Raw genomic sequence first — 20,427 nt, forward strand, 5'->3', positions numbered from 1 at the left:
ATTATTATATTAAAGTAAGATATGGATAAATGCTAAAGTGAGTTCAAATTCCGAAGAAACTTCTATATTCTATTGTATAAGAAAATGTGGGTTTATGCCTTAAGCCAACTTGGTATAAGTTCTGATCCTATCGCCTAACTTAAAGTAATTAATTCATACTAAATTACCCTATCATCTCTATTGTTCTTTAGTTCACACAAAAGGAGAAGTTAGAAAGTCTTTAATTTATGTTTAAATTAAAATATAATTTTATCATTGGATAATCTATAATTTTATAAGAAGATGTGAAGGGGTGTACAATCAACTAACCATTAATTTGGTTCACCAAACATCTAATTAAATAAAATGGAATTTATTTTTTATTCCTGATTTTTATTTAACTAATTAATAGTCTTTGGTTGTACCAGCAATTTCTTTTTCTCCCCTTCCCTCTGTTTTTCCTTCAATTAATTTTTAATTTAATTAATTGATTGTGAGCAACACGCAAGAAAGGCGCGCGTAGGTCAAAAGGAGGAAAGTTGCGTCGGATAATATAATAAGCAGCGCTAGTGGAAATATGACAAATTTATTTTTGTGGAAAAATGGTAATCAATAACTATTTTCTTTGGAAACAAATCTAATGTAGTCCTTTGACTAATATTTTTCGTCGTTGATCATTACAGTACTGATGTGCTAATTCATAATGCTGACGTCGGTCAAAGGGTCACATTGGGTTTGTTTTCTGAGTTAGAGGATCGCATTGAAAGAAAAAATAATATGAGGACCACATTGATTTTTTTTATAAGTAAAGGACCTCTGATGCTTTTTTTACCTTTTTGATTGACAAAAAATATTCTCCTAAAAAATGGTTAATGAATACGCTACTGCATAAATTCACTGTGGATCAAGATGATACAAAGGCAAAATTAATAATTTAAAAAGTAGGTATGAGAAAAAATATAAAATATTGGCGTATAAGAATCCAGTTAATATTGTAGTGTGTAATGGGGAAGAAACAATTCAAATTCCATTTTATAAATTTTGATTAGATTTTGAATTATTGATTAGTGCTGAAAGGTTTGGATGCAGAACAGGACAGTCCAATGAAATTCTGTAAACGAATCAATATTAAAATTTTAAGTCAAACTGGAACTCGGGTTAATCGCATTACGGTAATAACAAAATAAAAAAAAATAAAAAAAAGGAGAAAGATGCGATCAGTTTGAAAGGAGAAGAAGAAGAAGATAGCTAGTGATCCTTTGTTTTCAACAGGGAATTTTTTTTTTTGCTGTTTTTGGAGCTCAATTTTCGCTGGAAACTTGTTGTAACGACGCTTCGAACTAAAGGTTTGTTTCTTTTTACTGGTTTGGTTGGTGTTTGGTTGCCGGGAAAGCTGGAGGAAAATCGATAGAAAACACTAATACGCAAAATCTTATTTGAGTTAAAACAACGGTTCTTCCTCTCAGCACATGTGTTTGTACTATTTTTTTGGAATAAAGAGTGGTTTCTGTAATTGATTTTCATCTGTTGCTGTTGGCTGGCTGGTTTGATTTATTCTGAATTGTTTGGAATTCTGAGGTGAAAACAGATTGAATAAATATTGATTATGATTATAATCTTATTTGTTTTGGATTCTGATGTTCTTTTATCTGTTTCTATTTAATGTATCGGTTCGATGTTTTCGAATCCTTTCTCATCCAGATTCATTTGCGTGGCTTTTTTCTGGGTTTGTTTTTGTGTTCATCTGTAGCAGATGAAACCTTTTCTTTTTCCCCGGAAGTTTCGTTAAATGATTTGCGCATATTAGGAAAGGTCCTATGGAAGAATATCTCGTCATCGTACTACGAAAAGGCTATGCTGCTCCAATTCTTCCTTTTTACTATTTTGTGTCCAATATCTTTGTTTGACTTACTGTTCCAACTCTCCAAATTCATGGAAAACTTAGGATACTTGTATTCAAGTCCGACCAGCATAGCAAATAGGTCCATGAAAATTTCAACTTCCCATATAGTTTATGTATTTCCTTTGTATTTTCTAAAATTTTATAAGTTCTAACATAAAATTTTGCGTTTGTCTGTGTCCACCATGAAAAACTAGGGACAAGTTTAGCAGTGAGCTCCAACAATGGGAACAGTGGGCTGGCTAGTCGATAATGATATGAAAATAGGGATGTCATGATTGGGTTTTCACTTTTTCATTCTTATCTTTACACTAAAAGAACCATGTTTTCTTATAAACCACTGAATTCAACTTGATTTCTATTCATTTGTTGTTCTCTTATGGAACTAAATAAACAGTATGAACATGTGAAGTTAGATAGAATATCAGTGCTCGTTCACCATAAATTTATCGTCCTTATTTGCTAAGCTCGTATGGAAGTGTCTAACTGCAGTTTCAAAGTATTAAGTAACTTGAAAGGTTATTATCAAGTTACTTTTTCAGCAGCTACTAGTGGCAAAAATGAAATAGATTAAGGTGGTAAAGTCAACTTTACTTTTGAATTATGTTTCTCAGAGTCCCACACTTTTTCATTTTATCTAAACTACTAGAGTCCAGTCCATGTTGGATGCATGCCCGTATTCGACATTATCTCCAAAAGCTAGTCAAAGAGAGAAACCAGAGGGATGAACAAACAAACATATATATTTTGGAGACAGTAAATAGTCACAAGGTTGATGATTGTTGGAGATTTTAAATGATTCTTTTGAACTTGAAACTGTAAGATCGATTTTTAGATCGAAACAGTTGTTTTGATTTCATTTTTTTGGTGGTTAGCAGATCAAAATTCTTTGATTCGATGCTTATTTGAGTTCCATGGCAGAACTAGTTCACTCTTATTGATTTCTTTTATACTTTTAGTGAACTTTATGCTGGGTTTTAGAGGTCATTGAGGCTGATTCAATTGCCTAACAAATCAGGATATGTAAAATTTCCCATGGATTCCTTTTGTTTATTCATTTTTGTGGAAGGCTTACCTATTAAATTTTACAATTTTCTCTGTTGTTTACCACTTGTTTGCTACAACACCTGTCCTTTTTACTCGTGGAGTAAAGCTCATACATGCCCATGTATTGTTCCTTTCAGACTCCATTTTCAATTCAACTTATGCGAAAGCTGCCTCCGATTTCGATTCAAGAAGCATGGAATCGCAGTTTGGACCTTCAAGAAAGATGGATATCTATGATCCTATTCAACAGATTGGTATGTGGGAAGAAAATTTTGATACTGATAGCCATCTGCATGCATCTGTGTCAATGATTGTCGAAGTGGATAACAAGATACCGAACAAGGTGCGAGTTTCGGGTATACTATTTTTTGATCAATTATTTAATAAGTTTTTCTGATTTTGGTGATAAGTAACCTTTGTTATTTGAATTTTTCCAGTCTGAAACTGCTTCACACGAGATGCTTGCACCTTCTAACAAGTATGATCAAGAAGCAACTAAACCTATAGAGAAGGTAAGTTTGAATAATACATGATGCTGTTTTTTTCATTTTTATTTCTCATTTTAGTGGATAAAATATTTTCCTGGATCACATGCTGTATGATCAACATCTTTTCTGCTATTAGTCTAATTTCACTCGTGCAAATTGCAGAATGATCATCTTTTGGAGCTATTAGTCTCATCTTTCCTGCTAAAAATCATGAAAATTAATGAAGATAAATTGATTTAGGAACAGTGAAAATAATTGATTTAATGTAAGGAAGAGAAAACATGCATGCACACATTATTATTTCCATATAATCTCCGTCTGATATAGTTCTGATTCGAACATTTTCATTACTTTTCAAAAGCAGTATGATTTATAGCTGCTAACTTTTTTATGTTTGCAGATCGTCTGTTTACCTTAAATAACAGGTCTAATCTCTTTGTGCATTTTACTGTAAATATCTATAGATACAAAGACGGCTTGCACAAAACCGTGAGGCTGCTCGTAAAAGCCGATTGCGGAAAAAGGTAGGATATGATATGGTCATGAATAGCAACAGATAGAGGTCAAGACCACATGTGAATCGTTGTAATTAACTTCATATAACATTGCATTTCAGGCTTATGTTCAACAGCTAGAAAATAGTCGTTTAAAGCTGATTCAATTGGAGCAAGAGCTTGCACAAATGAAGCAACAGGTTTTTGAATGAGATTAATACCCATTCCTTTTTTTTTTCCTTAGTTTGAAAAATGTTTAAATCCATTTTAAACAATATTGCAGCGTGTTTATATGGGTGGCGGGGTAGTATATGGTAACCTTGGATTTTCTGCACCATCAAACTCAGGTTTGTTTGTAAATACACTGGCAGTTATTGTTATTACTTGCGAACCATAACATATGTCATTTCAAAGCAGCTGATATTATGTTCTCTATGATTCTATCATTAAAAATGTGCACACACTGCAAACGCAACTGTTTGAACCCGAGAATTCCATAGAGAATAACAATCCCTTTTACCACCAAGGACATTTAATGGGTTCAAATATTTGGTGTTTGATGTTTTAGATAACTTCATTTTGGGGATTTTGCAGGGATTGCTGCATTTGAGACAGAATACGGGCATTGGATGAAGGAACAAAGCAAACAAATATCTGATCTGAGGACTGCTTTGAATACCCAAATAAGTGATGCAGAACTTGGGATGCTTGTGGAAACCGGCATGAACCATTATTCTGAACTATTTCGCATGAAATCAACTGCTGCAAAGGCTGATGTGTTCTATGTGATGTCTGGCATGTGGAAAACATCTGCTGAGCAATTTTTCTCTTGGATTGGAGGGTTTCGCCCCTCAGAGCTTCTTAAGGTGATTCATATTCAGACTTTACTTTCCCTTTTAAACTGACCGTATTATTTTATCCCATCAAAAACCAAGGATCTAAACTGCTTTTAAATTAGTAAAAAAGAAGGAAAAAAACATCAACATATTTGTATCCTATATAATCTAAAACCTAACACTCGTGTTTGAGTCTAAGTGTCATAGATTTCTTGTAACTTTGATTGGAATTCTGGTTGTTACATGTGGAGTAACATTTGGTTGTTATGTTGATTTATAGGTGCTCTTGCCTCAGCTTGATTCCTTGACAGAACAACAATTCTTTGACGTTTGTAACCTGAAACAATCATGTCAGCAAGCTGAAGATGCGCTTTCACAAGGCATGGAGAAACTACGAGAACTCGTGTCGGTGACCGTGGCGGATGGTCAACTGGGGGAAGGTAGTTACAGTTCTCAGGTGAATACTGCAATGGAAAAGGTAGAAGCTCTAGTCAGCTTCGTGAACCAGGTAAACAATAACCTCATCCCCATGTTCCGGACTCATAATTTCTGTGAAGGTACACCATTGAAGTCGTAGTGTCTGTCCGTATCTTTCACAGGCAGACCACATTCGGCAGGAAACGCTGCAGCAGATGTCTCGAATCCTAACGCCTCGACAGACGGCTCGAGGCTTACTCGCTTTGGGCGAATACTTCGAACGTCTTCGAGCTTTGAGTACGCTATGGTCTTCTTGTCCTCGTGAACCTGCATAGGCATTAAACAGTTGAAGATCCTCCTACATACACGATGTTTGCCGATCACTGCAACACTTGGTTTTTCCTTCATACAAAGGCATCTCTTGGTAAATGCTATTGTGAACATAATTGCCTACATTTTTTCTTTCTTCCTTTTGAAGCAGAACAGAGAGATCTGAGATGGTGTACATATGAGTAGTTAATTTTACATTGGGGGAAGTTGTTTATTTAATCAATTTTCACTAATGTTTTGTGCATTATATCAACTTCTTAAATATATGAATATAGGATCTACATTTACCAAATTTATAAATGTGTCACTAGTACCACGTTTTTGTGCCACATGTCACCATTTGATTGGAAGATTATTTTATTTAATGTTTAAAAGCATGATTAAATTGAGAGAATATTTAAATAGCATAAATCAAATTTGTGATTATACTAAAATATTTAACTGCTAGATACCTAATCTATTAACCGTTAACGACATCTTAATTAAATAAAAACAAAAATTCTTATATATTAGGTTTATTTTACATAAATAACTGTAATTCCATTTCCACGGAGAATATTATTGATAAATTTTATAAAATATACTTTTATATGATTTTTCTTTATTTCTCATATCATGAGTAGGAAGAATTTATTTATTTTGAAAATTAAATATAAGATATTTTATTAATAACAAAATAACTAAAATAGAGGAGCACACGCAAGTCATTGCCGCTAATGCCCAACTACTTGGACTTGGGTAGGGGCATTGGCACCCCAAAGTAGAAAAATTATCCTTTAATCTCATAAAAATTATAAAATTACAATTTATACATATAAGCCTCCGAAAATAGAAAATTTATCTTTAAAAAATATGAAATTATAAGTTAATACAAATGTAGAATTACAATTTAGACAAAAACAGTCTTATTCGCATACTCTAAACAAATAAAAAAAAATGAAGAGTCGATGTTAATTATCTGCTTATTATTCAAGAAAGATAGAATGCCCGAACACTGTCACTACAACTGATGTATGGATAAAGCCTATGATCCGAGCAATGTTCTGCATTTATCGCCTCCGAACACGGACTGAATTAGGATTAAACCAGAACGGAGATTTGGTTTGTTACCCTAAAATATGATAGAAACTAATCCTGTTAATTTCCATCGAAGATGTCTGAAAAATAAACTTTCACACAACGAAACAGACCGCACTGATAAAAAAAAAAACACGATTTTACAGGCATACAAGGTTCCAACTGGATCCTATATTGAAAGGATGCTAAATGTCTTGTTAACTACTGATGCAATGAGATGCAGATCGAACACATGATATATGTACTTAAATCTGCTATCTTTGTTGACAAGTTGCTGAATAGTATTGCACCTTCTAAATGGAAAATCAAGTACAGATTGACCATATAAGCATAAAAAACAAGAGAAAAATCGGAGACATATGCCGCATTTTGTGGGGGAGGGGGGGAACAGTCGACCGGTGCTGCAATTTAGTCAAAACCAAAAACCATCTGTTGCTCTGATCAGGCTTAGTTGGAAGGAGACCCGAAGAATAAACAAACCAATCAATTAATTAAATTAACCGCAGTTTTTGCATTAGACTCAGGCCTGCCACGCCTTGTGGCTTGAACAGAACCTGGATTAGATGGTAAAAATCCAAAAGCTTCAAGAGCCTCTAGGAAGAACCTCTTATTAGGGACTATTCCGTCTCTTTCCATATCTTTCACTAACTTCTGCACATGGTCTTTCATATCGGCCTTCGTGTAGGCCTTGTATAAAAGTTTGTATGTCGACGAGTCGGGAACCACCCCAATGTTAGTTGCATTATCAAATAGCCTATTGGCTTCCATAGGTAGACCATTTATGCAGTAAACTTCAAGCATGGCATTGAGGGTTGAAACTTTTATTTCCTTTCTGGAGTCGACAATCCCATCAAATATTTCCCTCGCCCGAGAAACACAGTCACAAAAACCATACATCATTACAAGACTCTCGTACGTGATGAAGCTCAGTGTGTATTTCATATCAGTCATCTTACTTTCTGGTCTCTCTTTAAGCCGAGCCTTGCCATAGTTTATGATCATCGAATTAAACGTAGGGAGAGTAGGTCTTTCCTTAGACCGCAACAAGCTCTTAAACACTTGTTCCATCTTATCAAATTCTTACGTCTTCCCATAAGAATCAATAAGCAAGTTAAATGTGATAATATCCAGCTTAAACTGATTACTTTTCATCCGAGAAAGAATGAACTCCATCTCTCTGATCATTCTGTTCTTCCCGTATGCATCCATCACGCCATTAAACGTGTATATATCAGGGGCAATACTGCTCTCAGCGAGATCCTCAAACAAAGTACTAACTTGATCCACATTCCGAGCTTGCGCAAAGGCTCTCAAAAGAAATTGTAAGCGACAACATTGGGTTTACACCGCTCCATTCCCTTCATCTTGTTGAAGTACCCCAGAGCTTTGATCAAAGCTTTCGATTTATCACGGGAATGGAGGTGGGCCGTGATAAGGGCGTTATAAACAGAAGCATCAGGCCGACAACCACTGTTATGCATCTCGGAGAAGAGCCACATCGCCATTCTAGTCCGGCCTTTCTTTCCCACAACCGTAATCAATTTCGAATAAACTCCGTTATTGGCAATGTACCACCGTTGTTTCTGCATCCATCTGAAAACCTGAAAGGTACACAGTATACATATACAGGAAACTAAAACAGATTTAGTTCAACCATCAGCAACGGCCCTGTATCTAATTGAGCTTGCCATAATTCAGGCGAATATCAAACACTTTCGTCATTAAGTTCCATCAAACATATGAATATGAAAGACTCGAACTTCAAGTTTTAAGTTTTTCGAATTTCAATGTTTTGACAAAAATCCATATGAGAAAAGACCCCAAAAACGCAATTCGAAATACCCTAAACCCTAAAATGAACCAGAAACAAACGAACGAACCTCAAGGCATTGAAGCCATTTATCAGATTTGCCGAGCTCTTCAAACAGAAGAAAACAGTGGTCGCAGCTCACAACTCAAACGTATCTGCTTAACGTCTTAACCAGCGGCTCTTTGTCGCTGATTCTTCGCATTAACACCCGAACCAGTTCCTTGGCTTCGTTGTCCTCGGCTCTTGAAGAACCAGTTTTCCTTCTGGGTCGGGCGGCGCAAGAAATTCGTGAAATGGGTCGGGTTGGAATATTACATGATTGGGTCAGGCTGAGTGAGGAGTTCTGCTTGAACGGCGAGGGAAATAGTTGCAGAGACTGAGGCGATAAAATCAGGGCCTTCTTTTCTTCTTTCTGCGTTTCCTTGTTTCGGATACGGGGCTTCTTTCTAAACATATAATCAAACTCTTAATAGAGAAATTTTCCAAAATTTTTATAATTATTCATAATATAAAAGAAATTAAAACTAATTAAACAAATTTTAATTATCGTACTTAACTAAAAAAATTATATACATTTATAAAATTTTTACTTACAATTGAAAATATTATATACAGTGGTTTAAAGATTTACAATAGAAAAAATTATATAATTTATAGGGTAAAGAATGTAGATAGCCCCTACTATATAATATTATTTTATTAAGTCATTTAACTATTAAAAGTTATAAAATGATCCTTTGACTATGGAGTATTACTTTCTTAAGACCCTCGTCTATTCATTATGCTTCAGACTCATCTTTTTTCGTTAAAAAAATGACAGTTGTTTAAGTTGGATGTTAACATGATGATTGGATATAATAGTCGTTTGAGATTTTAGAATCAAATTTTATCATATCACAATCAACAAGTTAACATTCATCTCATAATATAATCTATTTTTTAAAGAAAAATGACTAGTTTAGAATAAGATGAATAGTGAAGTGACCATTTTGTAACTTCTAATAATCGATGGACTCAACCAAACAACTCTTTATAATCAAAAGACCATTTTATAACTTATATATAGTCGATGGAATTAATAAAATAATACCTAAAATCGGGGGACTATTTGCGTTCTTTATCCTAATTTATAATAATTTCAATTACAACAAAAATTGTCACAAAAAAGATGTTTAACCCAAAATGTGACCACATTCAACATAAAAATTTACGCTCTTAATAACATTTTTAGTTATAACCGAATTTATTTAAATGAAGTTATTGAGATTAGAAAATGGAAAAGGCCAAAAGTCATATTGGGATAAGGACAATCCGAGGTTCCTTGAGAACAAAGGGTACATGAACCAAATGTTAATAAAGTTCCAACAAAGGAACACTCTTGTGCTATTTGGGATTGTGCTGAGACAAAAATACCACTCATTTCTTTATATATATATAATTTTCCTTGCCATTTACATCTCTCATATTTACACAATAATGCCCTCAACCTACAAAATTCGTAATGAAACTGCAGCCTGAGGTTTGTGAAAGGGATTGATTGATTGCACAGTGCTGAGATTCAAACCCCCCGGACTTGCTCCATCCCACCTTACATATCAATATAGTTAACAACAACAAAACGCATACGGAATATATGAACAACAACAAAAACCAAAACCCTAATTTTTTCACCTTCTCTTCCCCATTTTCCGTAACAATTTAAGATTCTCATCTTTCAACTGTATTCTCTATGGTTCTGACTACTTCCAACACAGTGGCATTGCAAAAGAAACATCTTTGACAATTTAAGAGATGTCTCGTTATGCACACATAGCAAGATCTGTGGGAACACGGTACGAACTTTGCATCGGCTTCCGAGGCATAACAAATGCAGCACGTGCCATCCTCAGCATCGGTTTCTCCACATTCAAGTCCCTCAATCTTCTTCGAATCACTATGGCTGATGAGGAGTGTCAAGAAATTCTCTAGTGAACAAAGTTTAGGCACGTAGGCTTCTCCCCTAAAAGATGTACCCTGCAAAATGAAGGTGTAAATGAATCAAGACTGAATAGAAGAAACCTTGATACGAAAAGAAAAATTATCCCCGTCTCAAATACAATCAAATGCGTGGAGCAAAAAGAAAGATGAACTATTGGGGATATTAGAGCTAAAAGTACTAACCCAATTATACTCTAACATGTACTGCAAACCATAATGCATTGTTTCAGGGCAATCCATGTTTGCAAACACATCCACAACATCATTCTGCTCCTTGAATTCGGAGTCCGTGCTAGCATCCAACAAATTCACAATGATCCCTACTAAAGGGGCTAGTATCATGCCTCTGTTTACTTTCTCTAAAGATTGACCATGCCGTCTAAGTGACCTGTTAATAGAAAATACCGATAACGTCAGTAAAAAGAACAAAAGCATGTATTTAGAAGCGCCATGTTTTTCATATTCTAATTAACAAGGCCAAGTTGTAAGACTAGTCGGTTCAAACAGCTGGGAAAAACTCTGAAATTTGAAACTCTTCAACGTGTCCACTAAAATATTTAAGTGGAAGAAAAAAGAGGCAGACTTAAATATAAAACTTATTTTGCTCCGACTAATTTTCTACAAGAACCTGTATCCAAAACCTGCGTCCGACATATTTTCGAATATGGGTATATGAATATGATCCCTGAAAGATTCTTTAAATAAATGGAAAAACGTGTGGGGGAGGGGAGATACTGAAAATACCAAAACCTAGTTTCCAAGTCCAAGTAACTTGTCACAAAAGAAAAATGAGGAACAAAAATCTAAAAATCAAGTTCATCATATGTCTAGCACGCAACTTTATAAAAAGCAATCGAGTAACACATTGCGTCTCCTTATACGACGGATTAGAGCTTTGATGTGGACAGTAATCGGGACACTATACATTATAATTTTATGAAGAAAAAAATGAGTCATAAAATTTAGATCAGCCAGGTAACAACTTACAAGTCAAAAAACTCAGCATCTACTGCTGATGTTACGTAGTTCAGAATGAAGACAATCAACTCAGTCAGTCTTCGAAGGTTTGTATCAGGCCCTGAGAGGAATGCTTGAGGGATCTCATGGGTACAAAACTCCAATACCCTTGCGAGATTACACGAGAGATCAAATATGACACAGCATTTCCTCTGTTGAAATTCCAATACCTGCAAAAGGTCTACCGCATCAAATACAGGTCCTAAGGAAGATGGGTTCAAATCAAATGAAAATGATGGGATCCTCACATGTGGCAGTTATATTGCATACTGACAAAATATATAACCATTAACTCATACAGGATATGAATAAAGTCATTTTTCCTGTGATGAAAGCAGTATAACTTCAATTCTATGACTAAGTAATGGAAAAGTCATTTACAGTCTTGCAGATGTTAGATAGCAAATATATAGGCCATGTTTAAGTTCAGAGATTTGAAACGGTAAGATAAACTTTAGCAAGCTATAACACTAAACTTCAAACTGGAACCCACCATAGATAACTTCTTTTACCTTAATATTATCCGGCCATCTTTGAACAACCAGAATTCATAATAACCAGTGTTTCTAGCAAAAAAACACTATTTTCCTTGTTCTATTTGAAATATTTTCCAGATGATTCACCTAAAATAAAGTTCCTTGACTACCCCAGTCATTGTCGTCTCAGATCTTTTATCCAAAATGCCCTTCAATATCATCATACATTCATCTGTACATCGTACATCTCAATCCATCCATGAAATACAAAGAAAAAAACCCAAGCTATGTTTTCAAGTAGAACTAAACTACCACCAACCCTATGTTAGATTGCTTTATTAAATTAGAGGAAGAAGAAGGCAAGTTTATAAATTCAACCGTTTAAGTATTTGGGTTTGATAGACCATGGCATACTAAGGCAACACGAAAAGATGACAAGAAGTATTACAGTCTATGGATCCAATCTGGAAAAGTAGTAGCATTTATAACAGCAATTCAGTTTCATGGTTAGGAACTATGCATTGCCCGGCCATTTTCAGGAACATTTGTGTAACCATTTTCATTTTTTCTATTTTATCCTTCTTGTCTACTTTCTGAATGTGGTAGAAAAATGGTCGACAATGCATATACAAGTCTGAAAAGATGCAAGATTGTAAGTCCACTAAATTAGGTTCGAAGTTGGTGGTAGAAATAGTATATGTATGAGAAGCATGAATACAGAACCTCAAAAAGAGCTAACAAAAGAAGATATTTGTTTGAATGAAAGCATATTCATACCTGGTATTTTTCTTGCATTTCCCGAATGGAAACTGAGAATTCAGTCATTGTCCAGCTGAGAGTGTTAAACAGACGATTAAGAAAAGCTGAGAACAACTCTGCATCAGAGATGCAAGCTTCACGCAGCAGTCTCTATAAAAATATAGGCCCCCGTAGGGGAAAAGTTAGAAAGAAAGAGATTTCAGATGAAAAGAATATGGACAAGACGCACAAGTAATGGTTCACACTATTCACCTGGAAAATAACCGAGGATGATGAGGATTCTCCATGCTTTGAAGACCCAAACCCAGAACCCTTACAGAGGCGTAGAAGAATGTTTGTAACTGGAATCCAAGATCGGTTGTCAAATGCTGACAATAACGCCTTTGGCATTCTATGTTTGGCGACTTTATTGTTCTCAAAAGCTGCCAAATACTCTCTGTACTGCACCAAGACTGATATTGACTGGAGCAGAAGATCCTTTAAATCTGCACTTGATATCCTCGGATCATTGAAATGGGTAACTACAAATGTCACCTGATAAAATAGAAAGAAAAAAACTCATATCACATCTCAGAATGAACAAAGGAGAAAAATACAAAAAGTCGTTTCTTTGAGCTTATGCTACATGTTAAAAATATACAACAGATTTCAGAAACAATAGGGCTGTGTGCTTTACGGAACTCTGAGATAACAAAGCAATTGAACAGAGCAAGTCAATTTCATAACAACCACAAAAACAAAGACTAGACCCTGATTATAACAGTTCAATATGCATATTACGCCACATGTTATAAATGTCTAATCAACAATGTTCATACTGGGAAAATGGAGTTGATAGTGACTAAAAATTTTATCAAAGTAATCCAACTTCAAACACAACCATATATGAGAAATAAGGTGTGTTTCCACTCAAATGCCCATACCAACAGGCAGTACAGAAATATCCATGTTTATGTTACAAGATAAGTGTCAATTACTAAAATGAAGTAACGGAAATTAGCAGAAAGTGAATCATTAACAGGGTTAATAGCTTATGCACTATTATTGATCTTTATCCAGGGAATATTTTAACAGACTTATAACCTCAAGTCAGTAAATAATTGCAGACTAGACAAAAAGAAAGTCCAAAACAAGCAAAACATACATATTACACTTCATGAGCTATTCCTTTGTGCAGCACATGGATAGATGAAATAAGAGCAGACGAAAATTGAAAAGATGACACTTTTCCTTTACAATGCTTATGACACTCTCATCAAAATAAATTATTTTTTCATTTATAAAACGATATTCTTAGGAGTATAAGATTGATTCAACTTATACCAAAATGGTAAAATCCAGCAAAAAACTGATCAAAACGAACTCTCATGAGAATAAATAGTTGATAACGAGGTGAACAAGATTCAGAACTCCAAAACTTTGGCAAACAACAATATTAGATCAATTGGAAGAACATACAAATGTATTAAGTCCTTGCTTGATAAATATTGCAGGCGGGACGAATGGAGGATCACTCTTACGCATAACATGAAAACAGTCGACCTGAAACAATACCCAGAAAAATTACTACAAATCAAGAAATAAAAAATGGAAAATAGACATAAAACCAAATAATAATTTGTAAGGCCTACACACCAATTCAAACATACCAAAATGTCCTCTATTAGCAGAATATAGAACAAGAAAGCGTTACACACATCATATGAGACCAAAAAAAAAACTTTAAAGAAGTGTTTCCAAAATATAAGGATTTTTTAAAAAGAAAGGGTAGTTTCTTTTTTTTTTTATAGAAGTTGGAGGTCTCATTAAAAACTCCCTTCATATTCGTTCACAAACTAAGAAGTATGTTAACGAACATTGGAAGGAAGAAAAGAGTACCTCATATTTCATTGAATAAAACACCCATTACATATGAAAACACGAAATACCCTCAACCGAGGATAAACGCCATTACAAAAAACATAATCACCTAAAACTCTCGCCTTCTCGACCACAAAAATCTAGAGGCAATCACCCTATACCTAAAATAAACCTCCATCAAAAGGAAAACATCCCAACAGTTAATGACATGACATACATGAAAACAACACCTAAAACCATTAAACCAAAAACATCCACCTCTGAAGGGAACTCCACAAAGTACCAACATGATTCAAAATCACCAAAAAAATCAGCTCGATAAGATATCTTCAATGTACCAAAACCACACTTCCTTCCCTTCAATCAAAGTATCCTTGCCACTTAATTCAAAACTCTTTTCTTTTTCTTGCCTTTCTTCACCACACGATTAGTTCTTAATTTAACAGGGATAGGGGGCACCACTGGACTGTCTTCCAATAATTGTATTACGTCAGTAGGCTTTTAGAAGTAAATAAGTAATTCTTTCTAAAAAAAATATCTCTATTTAGTTTTATTTTTTATTCTTTTTTGTACTTTCACCAAGTTGGTATTGCTTGACTGACAACAGCTCCATTAGATATTTAGATTGCAGTATTAGATATAAAGGAAACTGATAGGAATAAACTTACTGTTCTTCAATACTTTCTATGAAACTTCTATTTAATAGGTAATATATTGTGGAAGAATATATGTTGCTGGCATGCACAGGCATTGATTTCTAAAAACACAAAGAAAACTCTTCAGTTGAGTTCCATTATGTAGCTTCAAGGAGCTTGCCATATACATAAGAAAATAAATCATTTGTTGTTGGGATTCACTTGTAAACTGTGATTACATGTTAGTGGTATATATTTCCAAAGGGAGTAAACATTAAACTTGTATTCATAATTCAACAAATTTAAAAGGTCAAAGAAAGAACAATTTCCTTTTTGTGAAATGCAATAAACACAATTTACAGCAAGTCTACCTAGATTGCATAAGATGATTCTGGTCTTATATTGATTTAAGTTGAAAACGACAAATATAACATAATTAAAGGGAAGACCAACTTACCAGAGCTTCAAGGTAAAATTCAGGGATGTAAATAAACACTGAATCCAGTTTACTAAGAACCAATAGCAGTTGCACAACCCACATACACGTGGCATACATCCCTCTCTGCTTCCATCGAGAGAAAAAGGACACACGGTACCTGTACATCAAAACAAAAGAGCCAACAATGATACAAGGACTCGATTAAAAACTAATTTCACCTCTTAGAATTTAGAATTTAAACTTTCATCCAAACAAATACAAGAATAAGGTATCTTCTAACTCAGATATATATATATATATATACAGTGACAGATATGAAGTATCAAAAGGACTGAAAAGAGCACAAACTTTACGAATACAAAAAAAAAACCTAACATTGTCCAGTTGATGTTTATTCTGCCTAATGCTAACAAGTTATCAATAAAGTTTAGGGACATCCGTTCTTTTAATTAATCTTAACAGACGAAATTTGACAGACAGACAGACAATTGGATAAAATAGCATTTTCCAATTTCCACAAAATAATTGTGGTTCAAACATTAGGGAAAAAAACTTATTTTTCAGTCAATGCTTTAAGGGGAAAAAAAGCCAAACTACAAGGAATGAATCAGGTTTGGTAAACATAAAAGTACAAGTCTATCAAGAAATGGAACCTAAAATTGTCCATATGCAAAAGCATAGCAATTGAAGCATCCACTTGGCGGAAATAGTAATAAGAATCAAGATTTATGATGCCAAATATTCATTGTCATTATAATTGCAAAAATAATATCTGCAAGGTTGCAATAACTAAAGAAAAGTTTCCTTAAATCTAAGGTTTTGACACTGTATAAGAATACTAGTACTTTGTTTAACATCATAAGTGAAATACAATGTATAAACTCGAACACCTACTGACAAATCAAAAGAAGAAAAGACAACAAATTAAATCAGTGAGAAGAAATGAGGCCAATATCAGAGAAATGATCCATGCGAAAACAAGCTACTCAGTCATCTTACCATGCACAATGTCTGACACAATCAATAACTTCTTCACGATAGTTATTTCGAGTCTCCTTCAAATGCTTTAATTGCTCCTTGCAAGCTCGTTCTCGTATTTGTTTATCAGTTTCTTCCAGGAGGGATATTGATTGTGACTGATGCGACATGTAATATGACGCCTATAAGAGGAAAATTTTTCTCAGTTTTTCACATTAGTAATGGGGTGTTGCTACAATTTCATAGGTAGAACCATATAGCACTAAACATAAAATCACTATTTAAAGGAAAGAAAAATAAAACAATTTTATTTCCGTCAAAATAATTAAGAGGAAAATCATCCATAACAAAAGAATCATTTTGAAACCTTTCTATACTACAAGACATGCAGAACATAGATTTTTTGGTTATAGGTTAACTACTTGGTCACACTACCTCAGAAGGTTAAAACAATTACAATGTAAATCCAGTACACTGCCATAGCCATCAGGTCTCAGGCACATAAAAACAAATAACTAAACAAACACTGAAGTTGCATAACAAAAGCCTTGAGTCTGACCAAGACAGTTTCATGTTTCAGCCAAAGCCCGCAGCATTAACTGAAAATTTTTTGAGGCATGATCTCCAGCCTAATGTTACCGACCCAAAGAGAAAGCTATTGGTGATACCCAATAATTAGACACTATTTTAAAGATTACAGTCCAGACAGTTATAACATGTGAAGTTGAAATATTAACAAGTTGCGAAATAATGAAAAAAAATCCATGCAATATTTCGATGTACCTCTGATCTAACAAACTCTCACCTGCCTAAAGTTTGGTGCAAGGCCTATGTGATAAAGTAATAACAAAGCATCCAAAAGTTCTTCCTCTCTTAGAGTGGATGAAGACATATCACTATCTCTGGGTACAGTCATGTGTTGGACAGGGCGATAACCAAACTCAGATTCCGACCGATCACTGGAGCTAGGTTTATCCGCTATCTCATCATTCAAACTTCCTGTACTACATTCTGCAGCAACCTGAGCAGATCTTTCAGGAATGGTACTGGAGTGGTGACGGGAACTCTTAGTTGTAGTTCTTATTGGATACTTTGAGCACTTTGTGAACTCCATGTCATAGCATGAGCAGCAACATGGTTTCTGTTTGGTTAAATGAGTTACTCTTGTTTCTTCATCATCCATACAGCCTTCCTCCCACCGAATAACTTCTGCTTCCTGATCATGCATAGGATGTGATTTCAACAGGTGAGAGAATGATCCACCAAGCCTAGAAATTTCAGCTCGATGTGGATCACTCTTAAGAAACAAACCTATTGGGAAACTTTGGCTGCCACCTCGATGAAGAAAACCAATATCATGGCCACTAGAATCACAGCTCTTCAACCACCCACAAATGTTCCCCATTCCAAAGCCTTCTGATAGAAAACGGAGAATAACAGTGTACAAAGAAACAAGAACAGAATTGCTTAAAACCCCAGGAGGTGGCATACTGCGATCAGCTCCTCGATTCTTCAATAAAAGGTTCTGCACAAATGTCCTAAATACAGAACCAGGAAACTGTGGAGGTTGTAAAGGAGGTATGAACTGTATGACTAAGAGACAGAGATCCCTATGCTTTTCCTCAATCTGGAAGAGGGAGCAAAATAAAAGAAAAGACAATCATTAAATTAAGATTAAGGCATTTACAGTTTTATAAATATTCGTTGAACAGTTATATACAATGGCTGTTGCCAAGAAAAAAGGGGAAAAGGGGGTAAAGAAGCAATATTCATGAATGTTAAGTTCAAAGTGAGAGGAAAACCTTACTAACTGCGTCCGATAGAGCTGTGGTTGTCAACAGCATGCTACTTTCAGTGGACACATCCTCACAAGAACCAGGCCACCAAACAGAAGGAATCATGAACTGAAGGTCCTGCCTGTTTGGACTCTTCCGTGATAGAAAGCCTTCAAATAAGAAATCAAAATCTGATGATTTCCACCACAACACCATCAATTGTTCCCGTCTAAATAAATGGCATACCAATGAAAGATAAGAATATGATGCTGAATATGGGCATTCTGTCAGAACCAATGACGCTGTCTTGCAAGCACATGAAAGAGCGTTTATAAGGTGCTCGAACATAATATGTGATCCTTGGAATTCTAGAAACACATCAAGTATTCTATCCAAACTCAACCAATCATGTGGTGCCCGTACTCCAAATATCCCCATAAAGAACAACAAAAGAGAACCCCAACCAATGTACTCAGCACCTCGACAACCCGCTTCAACTACAGAGAAGAACTCTTCGCATATCCCACGACAAACAGGATAAAATAATTCTTCGAGTGATACAAACCTCTTCAGTCTCCTCAATTTTTCAACTGAAGAATGCTCAGCATGCTCCACAGATTGCATATCCAACAGCCTGGATAAGCAGTCCAGCAATTGCTTCGCAAAAGGGCTACAAGGAGGAGGTGCTTGAAGAGGAAGGTAGTCATCAATAGGGTATTTAAAGGGGCGGGAACCAAAATTCAATTCACACCGTTCACCCTGAGAAAGAGAAACTGCAGGGTAATATCCAAATCCAGGTTCCATTTTCCGAATGCCAAAGAATGCTAGACCAAGAGAAATACCGTTCCTATAGAATGAAATCTCATCATGAACCAAGTCTATGCAGCATCCAATGACATCACCTGCCACCCATGGCTGGCCGTATGGCTCAGCTTCCTTGTTCCATTTGCTAACTCTTCTGCCATCAAAAGCATACGAATCATCAGCATCACCTACACCCTTATGGTCAGTGAATGGACAAGAAATAGTAGCCCATCCAAGCTGTTGTATACCAGAAGTCTCCAAAATTACTTCAAACATCCATTTCCCTTTCCAAACACAGGCATTAGCCCTGGCGCTACTGAACACTGCTAAGCTCTCTAAAAGCAACGGTGGCTTAACGATTCTAATTTCACCACAAATACTGAATTCTTCAAGACCAACAACATCAGGTCCAGAGCCATTATCTAAAACACAAACCCCATCCCTGTTACTAACCGAAGAATCAGAACCTGAATACAAGTGGTTCTTTATGATAGAACGAACTAGACTGCTGTCAACAGGACAACTCAATGGACCAAGTGATTTATTCGGAAGACCAAACACATATTCAAGAGCTCGCTCCACAGATTGCTGACCAAATTCATCAGAATACGATACAAGGCGGGATTTCGACGGATTTTCCTTCCCATCCCCACTATTCAAGATAACAGCCAAACCAGAAGAAAGCCCAACCATCCGGAGGCTATCTTCTGCCATTCCGAATAACAAGAAACAATACACGCCACAAAGTTAATTAAACATCCAAATCCTCGTCTAGCCAATATTCAAGTATATACTCCAAACGCACACAAATCTCATGAGCCTCGCAATAATTTCCCACCCGGGAAATCCAGATTTTGCAACTCGAATTTCAATATAAACGCGCTACAAACCTCGAACAAGAAAAATCAGAGCAAATTAACAAAATCAACACGAACAAACAAAATGAAATCGAAACTAAATTAAGCTCAGCCTATCGTTAAAAAACACACAAATCCCCAACTCCTAAAATCCTCATTTCCCCTATGTCTTTTCGCTGGAAACAGAACGGAATAACATCCCCAGATGTTGGAATCTGGAGAAAAAAAAACTAACTTACTTGCGCGCGTATTAAGGTTCAATCACAACAAGAAATCGCAAAGGCGGCTGTCAGAAGCTAGGGTTTTTCATGCCGTTCAAAGATTGTAACAAAAGAGAGAGAAAATAAAAATTTGATAATTAGAAGGAGAGAGAGAGAGAACAGTGGGAATCAAACGGCGGTTTGTGTGTCTCTTTAATTTTATTTTTATAGTATTCCGATGAGAGGGGACAAAGAAGAAACGGAGAGTGGAC

At 35.4% G+C, this 20,427-nt stretch overlaps 2 protein-coding genes and 1 pseudogene across 6 annotated transcripts; 1 reads left to right on the forward strand and 2 right to left on the reverse strand.

The window, feature by feature from the left end:
- The first annotated feature begins 1,138 nt into the window (after nucleotides 1–1,138).
- LOC120169599 (transcription factor TGA4-like) lies at nucleotides 1,139–13,917 on the forward strand. 3 transcript variants are annotated; one of them, XM_039177713.1, is made up of 10 exons: nucleotides 2,591–2,896; nucleotides 3,064–3,269; nucleotides 3,364–3,438; nucleotides 3,879–3,938; nucleotides 4,031–4,108; nucleotides 4,192–4,255; nucleotides 4,503–4,774; nucleotides 5,025–5,252; nucleotides 5,344–5,506; nucleotides 13,905–13,917. In XM_039177713.1, exons 2-9 carry the CDS (start codon nucleotides 3,120–3,122, stop codon nucleotides 5,494–5,496), a joined length of 1,080 nt encoding a protein of 359 aa, XP_039033644.1. In that variant the 5' UTR covers nucleotides 2,591–2,896; nucleotides 3,064–3,119; the 3' UTR covers nucleotides 5,497–5,506; nucleotides 13,905–13,917. The 3 variants fall into 3 exon arrangements, with proteins under 3 accessions (XP_039033645.1, XP_039033644.1, XP_039033646.1); XM_039177714.1 differs by lacking the exons at nucleotides 2,591–2,896; nucleotides 13,905–13,917 and adding an exon at nucleotides 1,139–1,325 and having other exon boundaries at nucleotides 5,344–5,690; XM_039177715.1 differs by lacking the exon at nucleotides 13,905–13,917 and having other exon boundaries at nucleotides 2,601–2,697; nucleotides 5,344–5,690.
- Nucleotides 6,827–8,832, reverse strand: LOC120169808 (annotated as a pseudogene).
- Nucleotides 9,781–20,404, reverse strand: LOC120169598 (E3 ubiquitin-protein ligase RKP-like). Of its 3 annotated transcripts, none has more exons than XM_039177711.1 (11): nucleotides 20,195–20,404; nucleotides 18,322–19,980; nucleotides 17,325–18,146; nucleotides 16,541–16,701; nucleotides 15,560–15,698; nucleotides 14,066–14,149; nucleotides 12,860–13,141; nucleotides 12,626–12,757; nucleotides 11,343–11,542; nucleotides 10,539–10,743; nucleotides 9,781–10,391 (listed from the first exon to the last, which is right to left on the reverse strand). In XM_039177711.1, the coding sequence occupies exons 2-11, from the start codon at nucleotides 19,810–19,812 to the stop codon at nucleotides 10,086–10,088; spliced, it is 3,822 nt and encodes a 1,273-aa protein (XP_039033642.1). In that variant the 5' UTR covers nucleotides 19,813–19,980; nucleotides 20,195–20,404; the 3' UTR covers nucleotides 9,781–10,085. The 3 variants fall into 3 exon arrangements, with proteins under 3 accessions (XP_039033642.1, XP_039033641.1, XP_039033643.1); XM_039177710.1 differs by having other exon boundaries at nucleotides 18,322–19,988; XM_039177712.1 differs by lacking the exons at nucleotides 9,781–10,391; nucleotides 10,539–10,743 and having other exon boundaries at nucleotides 11,344–11,480; nucleotides 18,322–20,402.
- Nucleotides 20,405–20,427: the final 23 nt, after the last annotated feature.

This window comes from Hibiscus syriacus, unplaced genomic scaffold, assembly GCF_006381635.1.
Source record: "Hibiscus syriacus cultivar Baekdansim isolate YM2019G1 unplaced genomic scaffold, ASM638163v2 tig00111769_pilon, whole genome shotgun sequence".
Taxonomy (NCBI): domain Eukaryota; kingdom Viridiplantae; phylum Streptophyta; class Magnoliopsida; order Malvales; family Malvaceae; genus Hibiscus; species Hibiscus syriacus.

What these genes read in the sequence shown, in the direction of transcription:
- LOC120169599 (XM_039177714.1), top strand. Translation starts at nt 3,120, where the DNA reads ATGGAATCGCAGTTTGGACCTTCAAGAAAGATGGATATCTATGATCCT. An exon ending in CAACTAAACCTATAGAGAAG is followed by an intron (nt 3,439 to 3,878) that starts GTAAGTTTGAAT and finishes AAATATCTATAG; the next exon opens with ATACAAAGACGGCTTGCACA. An exon ending in TAGTCAGCTTCGTGAACCAG is followed by an intron (nt 5,253 to 5,343) that starts GTAAACAATAAC and finishes TATCTTTCACAG; the next exon opens with GCAGACCACATTCGGCAGGA.
- LOC120169598 (XM_039177711.1), bottom strand. Translation starts at nt 19,812, where the DNA reads ATGGCAGAAGATAGCCTCCGGATGGTTGGGCTTTCTTCTGGTTTGGCT. An exon ending in TATCGGACGCAGTTAGTAAG is followed by an intron (nt 18,147 to 18,321) that starts GTTTTCCTCTCA and finishes TCCCTCTTCCAG; the next exon opens with ATTGAGGAAAAGCATAGGGA. An exon ending in GATGCTGAGTTTTTTGACTT is followed by an intron (nt 10,744 to 11,342) that starts GTAAGTTGTTAC and finishes TTCTATTAACAG; the next exon opens with GTCACTTAGACGGCATGGTC.